The sequence below is a fragment of the Notolabrus celidotus genome, chromosome 16 (genome assembly GCF_009762535.1).
Source record: "Notolabrus celidotus isolate fNotCel1 chromosome 16, fNotCel1.pri, whole genome shotgun sequence".
NCBI lineage: Eukaryota > Metazoa > Chordata > Actinopteri > Labriformes > Labridae > Notolabrus > Notolabrus celidotus.
Window position 1 is genome coordinate 23,736,495 of NC_048287.1, and position 23,285 is coordinate 23,759,779.

Consider the following 23,285-nt stretch of genomic DNA (forward strand, 5'->3'; position numbering starts at 1 on the left):
CTCTCTCTCCGTTCCCGTGGTGAAGAGAGAGAGGGAGTGAGAGAGAGGGGGGGTAAATCTAATTATTTCCCTCCCATGGCCCAGCAAGCCTTAAAGGTTAATCACTGTCCGTCGAGCTAATTCTGTCTGGGTACACTGCAGTAATTACAACACCTCGCTCTCTCCCTCTCTCATCTGCTTGCTCGTCCTTTTCTCTATTGTGTACCTTGCTTGCTCCAGCACCTCGCTCTGCACCCTCTCTCTCTCTGTCCCTCATGTTCCATCTTACTCGTCTTTCTGTCTAGATGGTGCACCGCTCTCTGTCCTATTCTTCTTTCCTCATACCACACAAGGAGTGGGCAACTGTGACAACTGTGAGGACTACTTTATTTCACCCTCACAACCAGAAGACCAAATTGTTACGGCTCCAAAGATAGCTTTCATCAAAGTTTATTATTCAAACATTTCAACTTTTTAAAGTCAAATGAAAACACTAAACTTAATGGGGTCATCCCAGACACAAATAATGCTAATTCAAGCTAATTCTTCAATACAAAAAACTACATATTTACCAGTAATTTAAGTACATAGACTTGTGTTTCTATTTCTTTTTTAAATGCATATACTAATGTTTAATAAATTAGCTCTGCATAGAAAAACAGTCCATTATACCTCTTATTTTATTAAAAGAACCAACCATATATGTTTATTACTATGACATTCACGTTCCTCAGTTTTTAGTGTGACAAGTCCTTGTTCATGTTGTTGTAGCAGCGACCTAGATTTCGTTTCCAGGCACAACAAACACTTACTTTTCCCATCATTCCCGGAGGACACGGTTCTCTTTGTCCAGTTTTATTGTTCTAGCCCTCATGACTTTCCTTGTCTCTGCAGAAAGCCTTGCATGAGATCCATTCTTGGATAAAGCAGAGATTAGATAATGGGCAAGGACCTTGGCTTACAGACTGCTGTGTTAAAGAGGGAGGGCCCGCTCTTGATGGCAAATTATAATTGAAAGACAGTTAAAATGTGGTGAAACTTTTAGCTGTTTATCATGTTTACAATTAGTGGTACAGTGAGTAGATTTAGCAGCAGTTAGATGAACAGACTTGGTAGAAGTGGACTATAATATTCAGAAGTATGATTGAATTAGTGTTAATGGGGCACCATTGGATTGGCAGTTTATACGCGCCATATGTACAGAGGCTATAGTCCTCCTCGTCGCAGCGGTCACTGGTTCGACTCTCAGCATTGACCTTCTTCTCCCTGCTCGCTGTATTTCCTGTCTCTCTTCAGCTGCTCTGTTAATAAAGTCCAAAAATATAACTTAAAAAAACCCCGGTACAAATACCTGCTGAATTTTGGTTATGGGTGGGGCCAGTAATCATATAAGGCAGGGGCTTTTTCTTTATTTGGGTTAGTTGGAGTGTCATGATGAATGTTTCTTGACCGTGACCTAACTTAAGCCTGTTTTGAGTTGTTTTTTGTGGAAGAATATGGAAATCTAAATGGACTATTGGAAGTTTCGACTCCTGGAATAAACAGAGAATGAACTGCGGACCTGTGAGTACACGGATTATTTTTATGAATGACTGTGGACACGCGTCAGAACTGAAGAGCGGCTCCAACTAGCCAAGCAACATTTTTAAACTGAATCAAGAAATCTGCTACTCAAAATAAGTCAAGAAACTACATGAGCACATTTTAAATATTCCCATTTCTACACACGGCACCTTTAATTGATATATTGGCATTAGCTCATGGGTATAGCTGGCAGAGGAAAAGGCCCTGCCATGAAGTGATGATTTCTTACTGGAAACTCTTGTCTGTTACTTTTACAATGCTCTTGTTTTTTGTACATTCCAAGGTTTCTGAAGACAAGACATCCTCCCTCTTTCTTTTAATAGCCAAATGTGCCACTGGTTGTTTCTTCAGCGTGCTGTCAATCACCTGGTCTGACAGCTACCCACTCCCAGTGCTCTCAGGCATCAAAAATTACAACATAGAAATTGTAAACTTGCTGCTGGTGGTCTTGTTTGCTTTAAAGGGTCATAAAGTAGCATCAGTATTCATTTCAATATGTTTCACAATCAGTTGATAACTCCTCACAGGAGCTTAAAGAAGTGTGTCAGATACTCCTCTATTCATAAGATCTAACAGGAAGAAGGGTTTCCTTTTCTCACATCTCTTGCTCACTCTTCTCACTGCCTTTTTATCTCGCTCCCTTTCTTTCTCATCCTACCTTCTTGTCACCTACTGTCTCTCTCTCTCTCTTTTCTCACAGATCCTCCCCCTCCTTAATTTCTCTTCATCATCTCATCACCACTCCCTGCCAACTTCCCACTCAAACTCTCTCCTTTTCTCTCTCTCTAAGTTTCTCACTGGTTACGGCTGGATTTCCTTCTAGCAACTTCCGAGAGAATTGTGCCTAGGGGCTAGAAATGCTGCATCATCTTTTCTCTTTCCAATTTTTACCCCGATGCCAACAGCGTCTCCAGGGGCGACAGTTCAGGAGACTGTAAACACCCTGGTTCCTTCTCTTCCTCCTCCCAAAGCTCCACTTCATCACCGTGCGGTCATATAAATAACTTTGATCCATAAAGATGATAAACACAAGAAACTCCTTTCAGGACAGTTTGATGACAGGGGCACATCCAAGGTGGGGCCTGGGGTGACAGGCCAACGCTTAACAAAGTTTACTTATGGGGTAGAGGGAGAGAGAGCTGGCTGGTCATCTGCAAGTCATCCACTCTGGTCTATCCTGTACTCATGCGATGGAATTGTGCACACTGTTGTTAATTTGTACAAGATCTTCCCAGAATTACGAGCACCAGACGTGTAGGCATTGAATATTTTGTGTACAAACCCCTCAAGGTGAAACACCTTCAGAATTCTTACCCGGCAAAAAGGATGGGAAGCCTTCAGATTCTTTCATCATTGTTCGATGAATTCTACCACAGACTGTAAATATTCACTTTGCACAACCCCTGCCTGCCATTGTCTGCTGCCCCCTCTCTCGATCATTGCTTAATGTCTCCTCTCTTTCTCATCTACCACTGTCAGACTGTCTCTTTATATTACACAAAAGTACAGGCCCACTTTTTAAACAGCGGCACATACAGTCCTGAGAAAGAGGAAGTAAAACCACGTATCATCATTGGTTGTTGAGTGACGAGTTATTGCTTTTTTTTTTCACATGTACCTGAACGCCTCATCATGCCTGGGGTCACTTATGTCTGGAGGTGCAGAGTTAGTGTGTGGTTGAGCAAGTGAGAGGGAAAGTAAAACTTCAACTTGAAACTTTCCTTTTTGATAAAGCTTATAGTTAGGGCTGGCTCAGGCTTGGACCAGCCCTTAGTTATGCTGCTATAGGCTTAGACTGCCGGGGGAACTGCTCGCCCCCCCATCACTTATTTTAACTCTTACTGTCCCATTAAACTCCTGTCTGGAGTCCTTGAGCTCCCTTGTCTCATAGGTTGCTCTGAGTCACTGCTGTAGACGTTCCAGATTCCAGCTGCTACAACTACTACCATCCATCTCACAACTGTCATCTTGCTCTTTCTCTTCATCTCTATCCCTCTCTAACCGCAATATGGTTATAGCAGATGTCTGTCAAACATGAGTCTGGTTCTGCTCAAAGTTACTGCCTGTTAAAGGAAGTTTGTCCTTGCCGCTGTAACTTGCTAAATGCTGTTAAGTGCTCTTCTCATGGTGGATTAAGATGAGATCAGACTAAGTCCTGTCTGTAAGATGGGACTGGATCTTCTCCTGTCTTGATATTGGGTCTTTGTTAATAATATAAGATAGAGTACGGTCTAGACCTGCTCTGTTTGTAAAGAGTCTTGAGATAATGTTTGTTGTGATTTGGCGCAATATAATAAAGACTATTCAATCTGGCTGTAGACTTACATACAACACAATATTCCTCGCTGCATACAAAAAAATGTTGCACCGATGGGGCCCTCGACCAGAATATTCTGGACACGCCCCTGTTTGACGAAGCAAAAAACAACCACCAATTTTAATTTTGAAGTAGTCAGAAATTTAAAAAACTGCTCACTAATGCTTTCCCTACTACACACTAACCTGACTTGGACTTGTTTTATAAATTCCTGTGAGTTTTAGGTTTATCTGAAATTCATGTCATGTAAAACAGCCTGTACATCCAGTGTTCTCCAACACAAACCAAAAAGACACTTTACTCCTCCGTTCCTTCTCTCCTCCATTTTTAAACCCTGCATCCACCAAAATCTGTATTTTCTGTCCATCTGTCCTTTCTCCCCGGGGCCCAAAAAGGCTTTCCAGACAGCCAGTGGCCAGTCAGAGCCGACGCTGTCTGACTGTCTCTTCTCATGTCATCAATATGAGGAGGGGAAGAGGGGAGGATACAAGGGGGAGAGGAGAGAGGGGAGAAGACTAGACAGAAAGCACGAGGAGGTAGAGGACAGGAGGAGAGAGTAGCCTTCAGCAAAGTGTCATCACTCAGCTAAACTCTGTCTACTATTTCACCACATGCTAGGGGACTGAAACATCGGCAGGGGTTTGGAGTCTTCTTTATTACTCTCCAAATGTTTTCCAAGAATTTCCCGGAGTGAGAAAAATCCCCAGAATTTGTTTCTCAGCCCCTGCGGCAAAAGCCCTGTTTGAGAGTCTGTGGGCAGGCCGGTGCTGATGGTGCTGATGTGGAGCACTGCTGGTAGCTGTGATGAAGGAGGAGGAAGAGAGGGAGGAGGAGAAGGAGGAGGGTGGCTGCTAGAACTGCTGAGAAGGAGACGATGAAGCTGACAGTCGCAAGGTGAGAAGGAGAGAACGAGGAGAGGATGGAAAACAACAGGATGGGATGTTGTGGTTGGTATGGGCTTTCTGATAAATGAAGGATGATGATGGTTCCTGTTGTAACAGGAAACATGTGTAAGGAAGGAACTCAAATCTGAAAGAAACAAAAGATATGTAAAGGGTGTGAAGGTGAAAGCTGTTGGAGCTTACATATGTCTTAGTGAGAGGCTAAATTTGGTTGATGGGTAAAATACATGAACATGCAGAATGTTCAGTTTGTATTTATAATATATTTTATATATTTATGCTGTAAATCAGGACCTCTCTTGTCAAAGAATGATTTGCATGTATTAAGTTATATTTGGTGGTATGACTCTGTTCTAGGAGCTCCCTGCCCTTCCACATGCCTACATGGAATGCCAAAGCCTGTGGTGGGGAGAGCAGCAGCAAAGACACCAAGGTACAGAACAGAGCGAGCATCAGTGATGATACTTATGACAATGGTAAAATGAGACACAGCAGACAAGAGGAGCTGGAGTGGAGGTGGGTTGTGAAGTTGTTTGCAGAGTAAGCAGCAAGAGAAGCCATGGACCTTTCTGGAGTCCCTGAGCTCCATTGTCTCGTAGATTCCTCTGAGCTGCCGTAGACGTCCTCCTGCTGTGGACGATCTGGACTCCAGCTGATACGGACGTGCCGCACTCCAGCGGCAACAGCTTCTACGACTCGTCTCATCACTATCACCTCTCTCTCTTACTCCCCTCTATCTGTCTTTCCAGACCCAACTCAGTTGAGGCATGATGGCTGTCTAACATGAGTCTGGTTCTGCCTGAGGTTTCTGCCCGTTAAAAGGAAGTTTTTCCTCACCACTGTAACTAGCTAAATACTGCGATGTGCAATGCTCATGATGGATTAAGGTGGGGTCAGACTGAGTCTTACCCTGTCTTGAAGTTGGGTCTCTGTTCATAATTTGACATAGTGTGGTCTAGACCTCCTATGTTTGTAAAAGCGTCTTGAGATAACGTTTGTTGCGATTTGGCGCTATACAAATAAAGATTGATTGATTGATTGAGAAGGGAGGCTGAAGCAGTTTAAGTATGTAGAATGCACAGCTTGCTGTTTTCTGATTGGATGCGTAAGGTGCTAAGAGCAGCTGATGTTTCAAACTAGCTGTTAGAAACCTGTTAGCTTGCCCACTAATGGTAACCCCAACATTTTCGTCCGTGACCCACAAATTTACAGTGCCAGAGACCGGAGACCCCCCGTTAAATGTTGCGTATTTGTATATAGCGTACATATGTCTTTGTATTTTCAAAAAGGCTACAAGCAGTATAATTTCCACAGGGTTCATGTGGCAACAAAGTAAAGAATAAAATAGATAATTTTTTTGTTTACATGGTAAATCTAAAATGTAGCTATAATTATTAATTCATAAAATATGCAACTTTAGATCATTCAAATTTTTATTTTTTTTGGAAGGCATCTTGCGACCCCCCTCTCAGTGTCTCGCGACCCCCACTTTGGGAACCACTGCTCTTGGAGAATATATAAAAGTTGAAACCCCCTTTTTTCAACCCTTTCTTCCAGAAGGAACAGCTCTGTTATAATGGCTTAAGCCCAAGATCCACAGGATGCGTCGCGTTACGTTACGGCTGCGCCGCGCACGTCGCAGCAAATAGGTTCCCATTCAAGTCAATGCTCTAGAGTCCACAGGGCGCGCTGCGGCGCGTCTCAGCTCCGTCTCTGGAGCGTTCCGCCGCGCCGCTCTGCCAGAGATACGCGGGGAGTCTATTTTCGCCGCTCCCCGCGCCCAGCACGCGTCAATCGACACAGAAATGATCGAACTATCCCGGAAGTCAGGCACGAGGATCGTATGCAACATCCGCTCACTTTCAATATAAACACCATGTGCAAACACAAGATCGTAAATTTCACCACTTCTTCAACATTACGTCATAACCTGTGGCATCGGGCCAGACGTCAGTCTCAAAAGATATCCGACACCATGGACGAGGAAAAGTTTATACTGTGTTGTTCTCGCGCGTTTTGGAGTTCTCGAGGGATCTTGAGTTTCCTGCTCCGGAGTGCGCGCCGCTCCAAACACGCATCCTATGGACCAGGGCGAAAGCCCCGGGACGGAGCAGAGCCGTGTCGCAGCCGTAACGCGGCGCACACGCATCCTGTGGATTCCCCGAGTTACATTGAGCAAAATGTGCATGTCTAAATTCATCAAAGTTTAACTGCACAGGTAAGTTAGTGCTAAGTTATCATCCTTTGTGGTTGCTTTGATTGTAGCATTTCTATTAGACTAACTTGATTTCACTGCTAAACTGTAGTGTTATGTCTAGGCCTTAGAGCAGCCTGTGATCACTCTACAACCAAAAGATACCAGAGAGGAAAATGTGCATGCGCCTTTTGTTGTTGCGTAATCATTTTTGATTCATCACTTCCTGCAAGCCTTAAAACATGCAGTGATTACCATGGCTACAGATGGCATGGACATAAATGCTGCACTGTAAATGAAATGAATATTTAACAGAGTGTGAGAAGCTGACTTACTCATGAAAAATCTTTCCCCGGGAGAGACACAGATACAGCGTGTGTTGTAAAAAACCTGCGCTGTTATCAAACTGCAATGTATCCTGTGCTTTATGGGGCGTTTTAGTGTATTGTGAGTGGTGTGTTTTTATGTTTGTTTTTGAGTTTGAAGGAAGAAGAGCTGGGTGCGGAAGAGTCTACCTTGTGTGAGGAGTTGGAGGGTCCTGACTTCCTCCCGGACGCGGAGCTGGAGGACCTGCTGCAGGATGTGCTGCCTCTGGGCTTCCTGCATGATCCCCATTCGCTCCAGCTTTCGGTCTGTCAATCTCATCAGAGCCCGCCCTGAACAGTAAACAAAGGGTAAAGGTTAAGGGCCAGGAGGAGCAGGAAGCCGCTGACAATTCAATATGCACAGCTGGAGACACTCTAAAAGGGTACAGATTAAGCATTTATGTGAAAGGAGGAACACGCACAAACAAATATGGACGCTGCACAAATCATTCATTGTGTGCTCACACCAGAGAGCTTTTTACGGTGACAACACTGATTCTGACATAAAAACAAATTGTTTCCAGAGTCTTTGTCTATTTTGTGAGTGTCTGAAATATTCCATCAAGCTCAGCTCAGTTTAATTTGAAGCATATTATTCTCAAATACCGCACACATTTTACATAAATAGGAGGACTGTATCTCTCTTGAATCCCTCACAGCGCCTTCCCTAATTGCAAATCCTTGTATAAAATCCATAATTTAATCATCCAATCAGTTTCTATGAGGGGGGATTTCAGCTTCTACAATGAGAGGAGAGTATAGTGTAAACGCTTGTTATGAGTGCTTCTGTAACATGAGGGGCTGTAAGCAGATAGGATGATAATTCAGGGTAATTACAAGGCATTAGGTCAAACCCCAAGTGCCCGACTCTGCCCCTTTGGCTTACAGTGAATGGGCGAAGAAACAGGCTGTGATTGGCTGAGAGCTGAAAGATTAGTCCTGATAGGCTCATGAGAGTTTGTCCATCACATTCTATTTGCTTGTTTTATAGCCCTTTTATTTTTCAGTATTTCAGGTTATTTACAGAGCATTGTAGCGAACACATATGATTTACGACTAGATTGAAAATAATTTACATCCAAGGATTTCACCGATGCTAGTCCGTCACATCCTTCTCCTCCGTCTATCACATATATTTAGGATTATTGTCAGATGGTTCAAGTTATCAAATATAAGTTAGAGTAACAGATGTACGTAACATGGTTTTAACATCCTCTAAACTAAAAGGGCTAAGGCGATTAAAGAAACAGTAATCCAACAGCACCAAATGTGAATTATTTTTCATTCTCAAAACACTATATCTCTATATAAACCACACGTTTTAATGCTGGTTAGATTCTGTCTTGATTCGCTCATAAAACTCCTTCAAATGTTCACAAAAGCTGGCTTCATCAGCAAAGATAACTACATCAGAGCTGCTATCAACATAAGGCGTGCTGAATGCGTGCTAGGTGCCGTAAACCTGACTTCAGCTGCTGAAAAAACACAGATCTCAACTCTTTCAGAAGCCTGGAATCCTCCCTGAGTGTGAGCAGTTCAAAGCTCACCAAAATGAGTGTGTTCCAAGACATGTTCTGTGTTAGCATCTGTACTATCAATATGACACAATCTATTCCACAATTTTAAGTTTGAAGTTTCTATTTTATTATTGTGGCAGGGTCCAGGGTCAGAGACCACCGCATGTTCATTCATTGTCAAGACACAGTAGAAGACAATTTAAATGACATAAAATTAAAAATGAACATTACTTAAAGAGACTATCTCATTGTCTTTTCCAGGCTTGAGACAAAATTAGCAAGAGTTTTAATCATTACGATTAGCCTTATGATCCCATATACTTCTATTTATTGAGTTAGCAGTTATATATATATATATATATATATATATATATATATATATATATATATATATATATATATATAATATTGATTATAGTCTGACCACTGCAGGAAGAAAAGACCTGCAGTATCTCTCTGTGATACACCGCGGGTGAAGAAGTCTGTCACTCATCAAGCTACTTACTGTTGTTATGGTCTCCTGGAGGGGGTGTGACATGTTGTCCATCAGAGAAGATAGCTATGTTAATACAGATGTCAGTATTAATATTTAATGAGACAGACAATGCATGATAGGTGCCAATGATGTCATTGGTGTAAGTATGTGATTCAATGAAAAGATTTGATACGGTAGCCAATTAGCATGTGATAATATCAAACAGCAGTATGGTGGTAGAAGAGACTGAAATGTAAGTCAAAGTTTGCAAAATGTATACCAATATATACACAGTATTATGTAAACCCCTTTTATCTGCTGGTACCAACATTGGCTTTGAGAATTGGGAAGGAGAGACTTTCTCTAGTTTCCACGTCTGAGTTTCTTCATACTGAGTTCTTCTTTCTCAAAGCAGCAACAGAAACTAAGGCGGACTTTATCATTTCATTTTTCATTACTTGTTTTCATGATCTATCCCACATCGTTAGGACATCCAGAGCCTCGCTGTCACTTTGCCACCACATCACAGAGGGATGTAGTTGGGAAAACTAAGCACCCTTAAGTGTTGGTGGTAAAATGTCGACTGTGTTAGGCCAATTTTCTCCCTGTCTTAACAAAAGCAGCTCTCCGCTTAGTGCGAAGGCCAGATGGGGCTAAAATGCCAAACATAGTTAAGATGCTTCATCACAAAATGGCTGCTGGAAGTACCCATTACATAAACACTGGGGAGCTAAGTAGAGCCATAAACGCTTCAAAGTGAGAGGAGCATATTAAATGTGGAAGATGGGAAGACAAAGATTAGCGAGGTGGAAAGAGAAAGTGGACTGATGAATCAAAGGCGGGGCGGAGGGCGGGGATTCAGGGAGAAGAGGGAGATGTATAAATTGGTGGAAGAAAAACCTGTGCACATAAAGCACGCCGTTATGAGACTATAAATATTGACCAACTATCACTTGGCACCGTGTTCTGTAACCAAAGATAGATTGGCATGGCAACAGAGGATCACTTTTTCTCTGCTTCAGTGATGTCGATCTTAAATAACGGCAGATACAAGAGATACAAGAGATACAACACAGCACTCAGACCGGGAAATACACTCATGGTGCACTCACCATCTATGAGCATGGAAGGACTTTATTTGTGATGCATTCAACTGTTGATGCAGACAAGATTTTTTCTCTAAATCTTGTATTTTAGACACCTTTTCATTGTTTGTAGTCTCACAGACCTCATCGATATCTGTGTAGAAAAATGAAAACCAATAATATAACATAATTATATGCTTAATCTTGCCTGTGTTGGTCTGGGAAGTTAAAACAAAGACCATCCAAATACCACATATTAACCTGCAATAGAGAAAAAGCTAATTTTGTCACTAAACTGTAACCAAGAGAGGTGTAACATATATCAGACCTCTTGTGCCAAACAAATACCATTCACAGAAATGAGACACCATATTATTTATGAAACACATTTTGTTCTCTAGCTTTCCTGCCAAAGCTAATCACCAATGTCATCCCTCTGGGCTAACTAAGAAGGTAGCTCCAGCAGCTTGTTAGCTTAGCTTGGGATAAAGAACGTAAACAGAAACTGGTGTTCTGTTAAAATCATAGAAAATCTGCCTCCTACTATCCCTCAAGTTAAAAAATAGGCAGTGCCAAAATCTAGGCAACCAGCTGAGACTCCAGGACTCCATATTTTCAAACCCACATGTATGAGCTCAGGGTACAATTGGTAACAGGAAAGAAAGTTCCTCAGCAGATGAGAAACCGTGTCTCCCATGATCTGCCTTCTGCAACTTAAAAGCATAAGGGCCGTGAAGTTGGTTGCAATAGCCTTAGCACACGTAAAATGCTTCCCACTGTACGGTCCACTGGATGAAAGCTGTTGTTGTGCTTCACAAGGTTGTCGGCAAAGATGCCCTCGTGAGCATCCCGTCAAAGTTTACCTCACTGAGTTAGGTCACACTTTCAAGCCTACACCCACCATTTGTGTTTGCTCATCTTAATATGGCTTTGTATGTTGGCTTGCTACACCATGGGTGACTAAAAATGGACACTTGCAGCGTGCAAAACAGCACAGTCGTTGCATGGTACTTTTTGAATGGGGGCTGTTACTCTCCTGGAGATTTTTTGGAAATGCTGACAGCTAGCCTATCTGCCATTACGCAGCAGGTTATGTTAGCATTATAAGCCGGACTAGCTAAGCAATAGCCGCACGCTGAGATGGACTCACACAGAACAGACAAATTAGCATTGAGCTTTGACTGGCAGTACATTAGGGATGTTTTATAATTGGTTAAAATGGAAACAGCCGGGGTGCTGGTGGCCTAGCAGTCTAAGCGCCCCACATATAGAGGCTATAGCCCTCGTCGCAGGGGTTGCCGGTTCGATTCCCGGCTGGTCGACCATTTCCTGCATGTCTTCCCCCCTCTCTGCTCCCCACATTTCCTGTCTCTCTTCACTATCCTATCAAATAAAGGCAAAAAGCCCCCAAAAAATATAACTTTAAATGGAAACAGCCTTGGCAACAACATTGATTGACATGTGAACAAATCAGTGTAGCAAGCATGGCGCACTGTTTTGGTATTTCACTTGGTTAAACAGTGGCCGGGATTATTCAAATCTGGGACATATCAGTTTTTTATAGATTTATGTTGGGACTCAGGACACAGAGCTTGAAAACAGGATGACAGAAGCTGTTTTTGACAGGAGCCTTTTCCTTTTCTAACGCTTTTAAGTTAGGCTAAGTTAGCCTAATGCTAGCAGCAGCCTCCTACCTAGTGTACTTATGAGCACTATGTCATCATACCCTCAGCATATTAAGAAAGCCTATCACCCCAAACACTGTTCTGCAGCTTGCATCTCTGAGACCTTCAAAATAATGTGTTATTTTATGTACTGAATGGTAAACAGCAATTACGCTTATAGGGTCATTGACATCTGAAGGCATCATCCGAATGCGGTTTTAAAAAAGAGTTTGTATTCTAAAAAAAGATGTGTTCATGTAGTGATTTTAATAGATCCCTCCTGATTTCCTCACACAGTTTAAAGTGTATTAATGTAGGCAGTGGCAGTACTGCTGATGCCTGGAATATGAGCACGCCGACGACTGCGAACAAACTGCCAGTTCACGCTGCTGGCTGCCAACGCTCCTCTCCTTCCGGTCGGCCAGGCAGTATCAGCAGGGTGGAACAGCTTCTGAAAAAAGTCCAAGCTTTCACTCGCCTGCCCTGCAGTTCTGAGCCATTGGCTTCGACAATCCCAGCATGCCTCAGCTGGGGATTTTTTCAAACCACAATTAATACACTGAGCAGTGTAGCATGGCCATGAAGAGTGGTGGGGGAGGAAGAGAAGGACGAGGACAAGAGTAAATTGGTGAAGAGGAAGTAAATGAGGTAAGAGAAGGCGGGATGCCTGGAGAGAAGCAGAGTTTCTGGATGAGATAGAAAATAGTGAATCAGCTGTACATGCAACACAAATGGCCTGCCTATGTTGTGGTACAAACTTAACCTTGTGTCAGCTTAGTGTAGTGCTATGTGGTAAATTCACGGAGATTCCAGCCCTGTGATAGAGCATGACTTTAGTTTATTCTTCCAGTTCAACACAGAAAGAAGACTTGGCAGATAATCATTAACTCTTGACCCAAAACACACATTTCAAACACTTACACAGTGACACAGCAGGGTTGTTGAGGTAGATATCTAGCTCTGAACATTTGTACAATCACTGTCTTTGAAGGCAACAACGACTTTTTAGTCCATCCACTTAACTCTATCTGTTCTCCTATCACTGCAGTTTTTTTATGACAGAGTACTAAAAGGATTACATTTTCAATCTCTTCTCAGACACCTGCCTGTCTTTCTGTTATTATTTTCTATTCAATGCTCCCTCTTTCTTCTATTTATAGCTGAAAATGTGTTTCAATTTTTGGCCAAATATTTTTCACCAGTACTTGAGTTAGAAAGATTGGTTCACAGTTGTTTGATTGTTCAGTAGTTTGTGGAAATTGATATCAGGTCTTTTTTGTATTCACTAGTTTTAAAAGAACTCATAACACATGGAGGTAACTTGATAGTGTTTGTTCACTAGGAATTATGGTTGGCTACTGGTTCATTGTTGTATTTAAGGTACAGAAGTGTAAGGTATGGCAGGGTATGGTGGGGTAGTGTAGGGTATGGTATTGTATGGTAGGGTAGTGTAAAGGCTGATTTATACTTCTGCGTCTCCCCTACGCAGCAGGGGATGATGCGGACATGAGCACCACATACTTGTGCGTCGATGTGTCCGTCTCACGCAGCAACTCTCCGCTGAAACGCTTGAGGGCAGTGCGGTCTCTCTGATAGCCGGTCGCCTGCTTCCGGCCCTGCTACAATTCCTGTTTACTTTTCCACAGCGATTCAGAGGGTGTTATGTTAATCTACAGCAGATACATGTTGCTGTTTATCATACAGACATGATTACATGAAGAATAGAGAGGAGGAGAGGAAATACACGGCCGATGTGTGGCCGATGTCCGGGATCCCAGAAGTGCTGTAAATGCGGGAAATACAAGCCGCTGAGCGGACCAATCACAGGGCTTGCGATCCACGTTGATCCTACGTGTAGTTACATTTTGAAGGAGGAGCACGTCAGCTACGTGAATAGGCCTCTGCATAGGTACAGGAGCTACGCGGATCCCCGGCGTAGGCTACGCTGTCGATTCAACGCAGAAGTATAAATCAGCCTTAAGGTATGGTATTGTATGGTAGGTTATGGTGGGGTAGTATAGGGTATGGTAAGATAGTGTACGGTATGGTAGGGTAGTGTAAGGTATGGCAGGATATGCTGGGGTAGTGTAAGGTAGGGATGGGTAGTGTAAGGTATGGTAGAGTAGTGTAAGGTATGGCAGGGTAGTGTATGGTATGGTATGGTAGGGTAGGATAAGGTATGGTAGGGTAGGGTACAGTGTAATCCGCATAGCAGTCACTACTGTCACAAAGTGATCCTAGGAAGGACAACCAGTAAGCTTACATCAGGGTGAAAAAAATCTACTGTTCATATCTTGGTGCCATGTATGACAGGATACCCTTGGAGGTCTGGCAGAGTCCAGGCATAAATGGCTCAGAGCTGTTTTGTTGGCACAAAGGGGACCGACATATCAGGATTGATGATCATGTTGCAACTGCATTTTGTTGCGACTTGAAAAATGTGATCTGCCATATGATACACAAACCAAATGTTGGCACTCATGTCAACACATGTTTTACAAATGCAGCGATGTGAGTACACATATGAACACAGTGTCCCCTGACATTAAATTAATGAGTGTTGGATGAGCTGCAGGGTTGGGCTGAAGCAGATTAATCTACAGCTATAGGCGTGCATGTCAACTCCCCGCTTTGATTAATGGCTTTAAGTGCCTTTGTAAACAAATACGAAATCATGTGCAGGCCAGTCCAATATAACAGCATGTGTACACTGGTGAAATTTTGCCAACTGGTCCCATTTGCACATTAAAATACCGAAATGTCACTTATCCTGCAGGAGACCACTTTGTTTCCCCATGGAGCTAAAAAGCTATGCTAATTAGGGGTAGAGACAGGAGCACAATGGCAGCAAATTAACCTTCCTCTCCCTCTCATTTAAAAAAATCCCACTTTTTGGCCCTGACATGTTTTGGCAGCTGCTCTGAAAGCTAGTGCTACAGTGCAAGAATGTATTCTATGACTGCATATCCTCAGGTAAATCTCCCACACCACTCACACATATTTCTCAAATCTCCCGCGCAGCTGTGCGCCCATATGTGTGTCCTCTGGGGACGAATGTCACCAAGCTACATTTGGCCAACTGCACTCCAAACCTGCACTACACTCTGTCAAGCACAGAATAACAAGTGCTGTGAGTGCTGAAGCTCTGAGTAGTGAGTATACTTTTTCAGCCATGTGCGCTAGGATTTCCCTCAAGAGTGAAAAAAAGGCTAACAGCTTTGGATTGAACTAGCTAACGACAGTAAATCACAGACTGTAGCTGCACTGGGCAGTCTTCACTGTGATATCACTCAGCTTGAAGTCCTTAAAGTAAATTGTAACTGATTGTCACGGTCACAGAGTTGCTTGTAGCCCTGCAGCTAAAGGGCTACTGCAGCCGCTCAGCACCTGTGATCCAATGCTAATGCTATTTCCTGACTGAAGCAGAGGAGGCCAGTTATGATCCTACAGAGAACGGGGTGCAGTCTCCGTAATTAAACCAGACCAGCCAGCCAGAAAGGGAAAGGGAGACACACGAAAACACACCCACACACAGATAATAAGCCACCTCACTCCTGTACTTGTCACAGCAGCGGTAGCCTCATGCTGATTTAACCACTACTGATCTATTTCAGTTTGCTGATCATTATCCAGCACCGCTGTTGGTTAGCCGCAGCTAACAACCTGCAGACAGCTCTCTGGGACTCTTATGTCGGGGAATTAGTATTAATGACTGACATGGAGTTAAGTCACTTTCTTGAGTCAAAGTGGTATTGTGAGGTCGTTATGAAGACAGCTGGATGTGTTGAGTTTTCGTCACGGGTGAATGAGAACACAAAGACATTGGTAGTTGCTTTACATGGTAGATTTACACAGGTGGAACAGAGCAGCATTTATCTGAACAATACAACAAGGTCACCATTGCATTCATTCGATTCAAAAATCAAGACACTGGTTAGAATTACTTTTCACAGTGAATAAGGACTTAAAACTGTTTCGAAATGCAAAATAATGGAATACAAAAAAGGTTATTAAAAGTTGAAGTCTTCAACATTTTTAAACTGTTTTTGACAGCCCTAAAAAAACCACTATTTGTGAGATTCATCCCGTTTGCTACATGCTTTGCATTTAAAACTCAGTCTTTCTGTCCCCAACCCAAGCTGACATATTTAAAGTGACACAGCTCGATTAATTTTCTCAGACATGCAATCGATTTCAACTCCATCATCTAGCTTTTACTAAGTCATAAAAACTCTACCTGTATATCATCTTAATGAACACATACAGCTTGAGCTCTGAGTGCAATCTGGACATGGATAATTGTCTTGCAGGCGGTCACATCCTGCATTTTTTGAGAGATGTGCCACACTTAAAAAGAGTCTCTGTGCTGTAACGAGTAAAACTGCAAAGTGGACTCCTCACAGAGCGTTGCCTGGTCTCACTCTTTCTTATCTGGAGAGCAACAGCTGAAGTCTTGCTGGTGAAAGGCGAGTGGGACGTACTCAGCACGGTGTGAGAAGATTACTGTAATCGAGACAGTAATCACATGGCCTCCAAGTGGTGATGAGATGAGTCGTCTCTGGCTGAATCTCTAATTTTCCTGCTATGATCATTACAGCGGGCTAACAGGGGACGTGAGCAGTGATGACTTGAATATCAAGAGGCCATTTTTCTCCTTTTTTTGAGTCTTTTTTTTCTTTTTTAATATGATTACAAAGGCAAAGAGAGGAGAGAAGAAAATGAGATATTTAGGATTAAATTCATACAGAATTAAAGTATCAAACCAAGAAAGAATGTGTACTTCCTTGTCACTCAGTCTCTGAAGATTAATTTCCAAACCCTCAATATGGACTGCATTTTCAAAACATGCAATTGGCAGGACAATAATTAAGTTTATATTACCCATTGCTTTATAACCATCTTGCCACTGGCATCATTACCCACAATTCATTCTGTGTGTGGATCAAAACCGTCCCCCAAACATCTAACTCTCATCATCCACGAGCAGTTCAAATTTACTTTTGGAAATTACACAAAACGATGGCCGCCAGTGGAGCTGTTATGTGCCTCCAAAGTTGATGTGCAGCCATGTTAGTCCCTTCCACTCGTTTACTACACGCCTGTTCCTCTATTACACAGCAGCGCTTTTATGACAGCAGTCTGTGGAGCCTGCACAATACATTCCCTCATCACTCTAGTGCTGTTTAGGCCTGTTGCTAGGTCCTTGTCTGCTTTTAAAATAGAGTTTGTCACATTTCATTTCATTCTGCCGCTCATCAAAAATACATTTTGTCCACAGCGAGAGACACGGCGAGTGACACGCCACTGTTATTTTTAAAGTGGAAAGAAAAGATGGATCCGTGGACAGGAGGGCATTTAAAAGAGAGACGGAGTGGTTTAGTGTGAGCTGCTCGATACAGGCCACCCCTCATTAAACCGCTAATATTACAGGCTATTAATTATTCACACTAAGGCCACCGTATATCAATACATTTGATGAGGCTGGTTATTCATTTAGCTGAGTATTCCTGTGTGAGGGAAAACAGTCAGATCGATTGATGATAGGAGTGGTGTTCTTCATGCTCAGGTCACAATTCACCTTCCACTAATGCCTCCACTATATCTTACGGTGACCTAACTTCCAGTTTCTTTTTGAATGTCCTCACACAATGTAGGCAGAGGACTTGTTTCATGTTCTTACATTGATAGAGCGATATTTTAAGTGCAAATCGAATTATATTACTAGCTGATATTGGTCTTTCACAGGTGTATCAGTGATTGTGTATCTGTGAAACAACATGCACCAATATGACAACTTATTTTGAAGAGCATAAATGGAGTTACCAATGCTATTGGTGATTTAAAAATAGCATGTCTACTGCCTCTGCTTTGAATAACTTGTAGTTTCTGTGCATCTTTTTCGAGTTTGCGATCCTGCAAGCTACCTCTACTGCAGTTGAGCTCAGCCCAGTTTGAAAGTGGACCCCCTCGTATGACTCGTGTTACATCAGACTTCCACCAGATCCTTGTCCACTCTCATCCATCAACACTCACCGACTGCGTTTCAGAACGCAGCACGGAGCAGGACCGCCGTACAGCTGGAGTCATGTGACCAAGGTTTTCCTGCGCTAATTATTGAATCAGTGATTATCCGACTATTCTCCTCATCCATGTTGTCTTTATTGGCCTCTGAAAACCTCTGCCCTGTTGACTCCAAGCCTGGCTCCTCTCAATATGACAGTTTGTTGTTGTAGTTAAATGAAATACGATCTGGCGATAACACAGACTTTATTCTGAAAAGTAAACGGAATTATCTAATTTTGCTCGGTGCTTGACTTCCTGTTCCCCTTAATCTGCTGAGATTTATGTGTTGAGCTCTGACATCCAGCAAAATTAGAACTTTTTCGTATATCCGAGGGCTCCGACCTGCCGAATCAGAGACAGAGACGGAGCCAGAACACAACAGAGTGGATCTAGTTGAAGTTAACACATTTACTAGAATAGAAACCTATCAGATCTGGTGCTGTGACAGGTCGGAGATGGATCAGACATGGATCTGGATGAATTAGGCCGTCCCACCTCCACTAGCCAGTGCTGCGCTAGATTTATTTACAAAATAGTAAATTGGTTTTCTTTAAATGCATGATTATGACCTAAAGAAGGAGACAAGTTGTTCAAAAGTGGCGCCACCGCACTGGTGTGCATTACTACATATCCCAGCATGCTTTGCAAACAAAGCGCTCACTGGCTTCTTTGAGCAACATGAAATACTATGACAATAAAAAACCTCTCTGCATTTTATAGTGGTATACTAGTCCGCTAGATTAAAGGGCGGATCCCAATTTTTACTGTAGATAAAAAAATGTATGTCTCATCCACCAAACTTTACAGTATTTGTATCTTTTTTTTATTTTTAAGTTATATTTTTTGGCTTTTACATCTGTATTTTGAGAGGACAGGATGGTAGATGGAGCAGAAAACCAGGAGAGAGAAGATGGGAATGACTTGCGAGTAAGGGGCAGCAGGCTGGAATCAAACCCCAGCGCCTCGTTACATGGGCAGCCGACTTTACCACAAGGCTTACAGTATTTTTTTTTAAAGAATCATTATGGTCAACCTCTACTTCTGATTACCAAGTGGAAGCTTATTGAACCTTCACACAGCAGCAGCCAGCTGTGGATTCAGGGTCTGTGCTTTGAATGGATACTGAATAAATAATGCAGCTGTTAATACTGAGCAGTTTATTGTTGCCAGTAGTCAAACTCAAAATGTGAGACATTTTTACCAGTTCAGAAATTTGTAAACCCACCCCTGCAGCCAGCCTCTACAGCTGCGTCTAATTCACTCTTTGTGAGCCTTTGGAGAGCGTCTGCATTCCCACGTTGTGATGCAATGCCCTTGTCTGACAGAAAATATAACTTAATAGTGACTCACCCTTTTTGTCCCTCCTCTCCTCCACCCTCTTGCTTTGATTACCAATGTCACCACATCTCGTGCACTGATTACATCTAAGGTATCGGAAATTGTGTGTTTGACTAATTTATCTCGCCGTGGTATTCTCCCACAAAAAGAGCTCCGTCCTTGTAATTACAACGGATTAGGGACTAATATCTAATTATGCCCTAATATGCTTTAATGCATTTTTAATGGCAGCTGGGTGTTAAAGTCAAATTGGGCGCTGTCTCTGCTGGGGGTGGGAGGTGAGGATTGAGGGAGTGTAAGGCTTTCTTGGCACTTTCAGCAGAAGGGAGGATGGGAAACATTGATTTCTTTGGCTGAGGTTTCAGGAGCCTCGCAGGGAGGCAGCTGCTGCATACTGAAGTCATTCTGCATTAAAAATGTTGCAGCGGGCCTGAAACGCAGTAAAAATGCATTTCCCTCGCTGCTGTTTTATGTCAATGGGGGGAGGACACAAACGCCTGTTTGAATTATGATCTGGAATAGAGACCGTTTATTGATTTGCTACTTTATGAAGGGATGACTACATCGCACAGACAAGTGAGATTGAGTACCGCTGGCAGGCGAAAAAGAGGCTGGAGTGTTCTGTGTTATGGATGGATCGGACGGAAAATACTGTAAAGACACGCTATGGTCTGGAGAATAAAATCAGGCCTATTCATGCACACACAGACATACACACACACAAACACACACACATTACCAGTCTTTAAAGTTCAGAGCTCTAGTGACAAGCACACTGAACAAATAGATATTCTCATGCACGCACTTATAAAGGTATTCATATTCACTGTTTGTTTGTCTTTGCATGATTGTTTCACTACATTATTCCATTCATCATTTGTTTCCCCGCTTGTTTATTCTAATAGGCTGTAGGAACTGAAAATATCTGCATAATATTTCAAAGATTGATTGGGATGCAAATTGCCTTGTGAGCCCAATCGCTGTGGCTCGGCCCGTTTTAATTGGCTTCTGTTAATTAATGCTCGATGTGAAGACAAACTGAATTACTCGCAGGTTTTGCGCATGTCATTATCGCCTAATTGAGCCAGCAGGAAAAGTGTGTGTGTGTGTGCGTGTGTTTGTGTGTGTGTGTAATGTATGCGCATGCATATTTGGTTAACCCTTCCCTCTCTTGATCCTGTAAAAATAATTAAACTGTAATAACAAACACAGGTCGTTAAGTTAATTCACCATTAAGAAGCTAAGTTCTCATGGTTTAATCACAGAAAGACTAACAAGAGAGAACATAATCTATTTACAGGCGCTAACTGAATGAATCAGGCTCGTTAGAACGGCAGTGATGATGTAATTTAAAGTAAGATTAATATAAGTTTATTAATCTTAATATATGGAGCTCTTGAGAACAAACAACCGGATAAATGAGAGGATAACTGCACTGACATTATTTAGGTACTTCTATAATAGCAAACACTGTATGCACAAAAAGCACGAAAGTCCATTTTCTGTATTTAAACTAAATTCTAACTTCAAATTATCTATTACTGTACCAGAAATCCTGACCGATAATCACTAAATGCAATATATAATTAGTACAGCAGCATTGCTTTAACTGATCCTTAAATAAAAGAAAAATTAAATAACAGTGAAGTCATAAATCTGAGAATATACTGGTAATATTACAAAAATAAAATCTATGAGAAAAAAAGTCAGAATATCATATGTATGTATCGTATGTTTCTTTGAAGGCTATAAGATCAGAAGAGCAGCCAGCTGCCTGCACTACAATGATGGAAGTGGAGCATGTTGTCGTGTTGTACTTTAGTATACTATTCTATTCTGCTATTCATAATTAAATTCTCAATCTGTCAGCAGCTCCTCATCATCAGAAGTATCAGCAATCCAAAAGGATATGAAAGGAGCTGAGACTATTCTGAAGTGCCTGCTTGTCCTCAGCTGTAGAAAATGACTTCACAGGATGATTAATGCTCCTCATTTAGAGTTTGATAAATGTGTAATAAAACATTCTCATTCAGTCATAACTTTAAGCTGGTTGATTAACAAATTAAATCTTGAGAATTTATAACTTTGATCTTGTACATTTACAACTTTTTTCTGGACATTTTAAAGGTTTATTCTGTCAAATTTATGACTTTTTTCTCACACATTTATTCCTTTATTTTTTGCAAGTTCTTTCTGGGTAAATGTATATCTTAATAAATGTAAAGTTGCAAGCATAAAGGCATAAATGAGGAAAAAGTAAACAAATTTCAACTTTTTTCTGGTCAATTCACAACTTTATTTAGCAAATGTTTTCTTTTTTTTCTTTTACATGTATGACTTTATTCTTGATAATTAAGATTTTTCTTCTGGGTACATTTTAAGATTTATTCTTTCAATTTAATTTTTTTTTTATCATTCTTGGAAATGTAAAACTTCTTTTCTTGGGAATGTACAGCTTTATCTTACAAATTTTAGACTTTTTTTCTCATAATCTAACGGCTTTATTTTGAAATAGTTGGACATTGTATCTTGTAAATGTATGACCATGTTCTTGCTAATTCTCAATTTTTTTACTCATTCATTTTTCAGCTTTGTTCTCAGATTTATTGCTTAATTCTTCACTTTTTCTTAAAAAAATTTCCGTGTAAATTTATAACTTTTTCCCTGATGACTTAATTCTTGTGAATTAATTTTTTTATTTATGTAATATTACAACTACATTTCAATAATGTCAAGTTTTATACATCCTTGAGACCTAATTTTTTTGTCATACTTATTCCACCTTTTCAGTGCTTTTGGTGACTTTGTTATATTTCGTTATTACTTTTTTTTAATTGACATTTTTCTTATTAATTTAACAGTGTTGAAGACATGTATTAACATTTTAAGTCATATATTGTCTTTGACTGTTTATTTTTTATTAGACTTTACTTTTATGTGAGCTGAGTTCCAGACTTGTACATTGCTGAGTGCTCTGACTGCCAAACTGTGAAAAGTGGTTATTAGATATGAATCATAAAAAAAGAAGATGGATCCTAATGTGGGTTCAGTTCAGAGAGCATGCAATGAACTGTGGGTAATCTCCTGGACCTCTATGCTGCCGCTGATGTGATGTATGTGCAACTTGAACTGCAGAGCTGCAAGATTCATATTTTCAGGCCATTAAGCAGAGGATGCTAAATCTAAAAAACCCTCTGTGCAAACATATAAAACAGTCAAAATACATCAGAGGGTAAAACAGGGAGCATGAGTCATCACGCCGCTCATCATGACCGCCGAGCGATTCATCCCGACCAGCCGCCGAGTGGAGGAGGTCCTCCACAGACAACAAACAAACATATTAATGTGATCAGTCGTGCTCTGAGAGTCAGAGAGTGCTGCAATTAATGCTCGTCTGTTACCATGCCAGTCAGAGTGTCATTAGCGCCCGGGTGACCTTGAGGAGCCTTGTTAGGGGAATGATTGACGTGGTAACTGTTGTCAGGGGTAACAGTTGACAGTGGGAAGGGAGGGATGGACAGACGGGTAGGCCGGGTGGCGGGGCTGCAGGTGGCAGGCAGTGGGTGCAGAGCGCACCTGGAATGTTATAAATGAGATCCGGCTTCATCAGGATGAGAAATGACTAAAGCAGCAGAGAGCTGAGGAGGAGAGGACGCCTGATGTTATAAGTTTCTACTTTAAACTGGATTCAAAAAGGTTGTTTTGTTCAGAGAGATGCAACATTTCAGGTCAGTGCCAAGCTCCTGTGAACACTGTGAGATATGAACATGACTGTTACACAGACTGCGTTCAAGGAGTGGTG

At 41.7% G+C, this 23,285-nt stretch overlaps 1 protein-coding gene across 3 annotated transcripts in view; it reads right to left on the reverse strand.

Moving 5' to 3' along the window:
- The window catches only part of samd12 (sterile alpha motif domain containing 12), a 148,328-nt gene that overhangs the window by 79,174 nt on the left and 45,869 nt on the right, over positions 1 to 23,285 (reverse strand). For 2 of the 3 annotated variants that reach the window (XM_034705773.1, XM_034705774.1), the window contains exon 4: positions 7,492 to 7,632. In XM_034705773.1, coding sequence (XP_034561664.1) covers positions 7,492 to 7,632 — 141 coding nt within the window. Of the gene's footprint in view, positions 1 to 4,597; positions 4,741 to 7,491; positions 7,633 to 23,285 lie in introns of those variants that run through there. The other variant, XM_034705772.1, reaches the window with a different exon arrangement.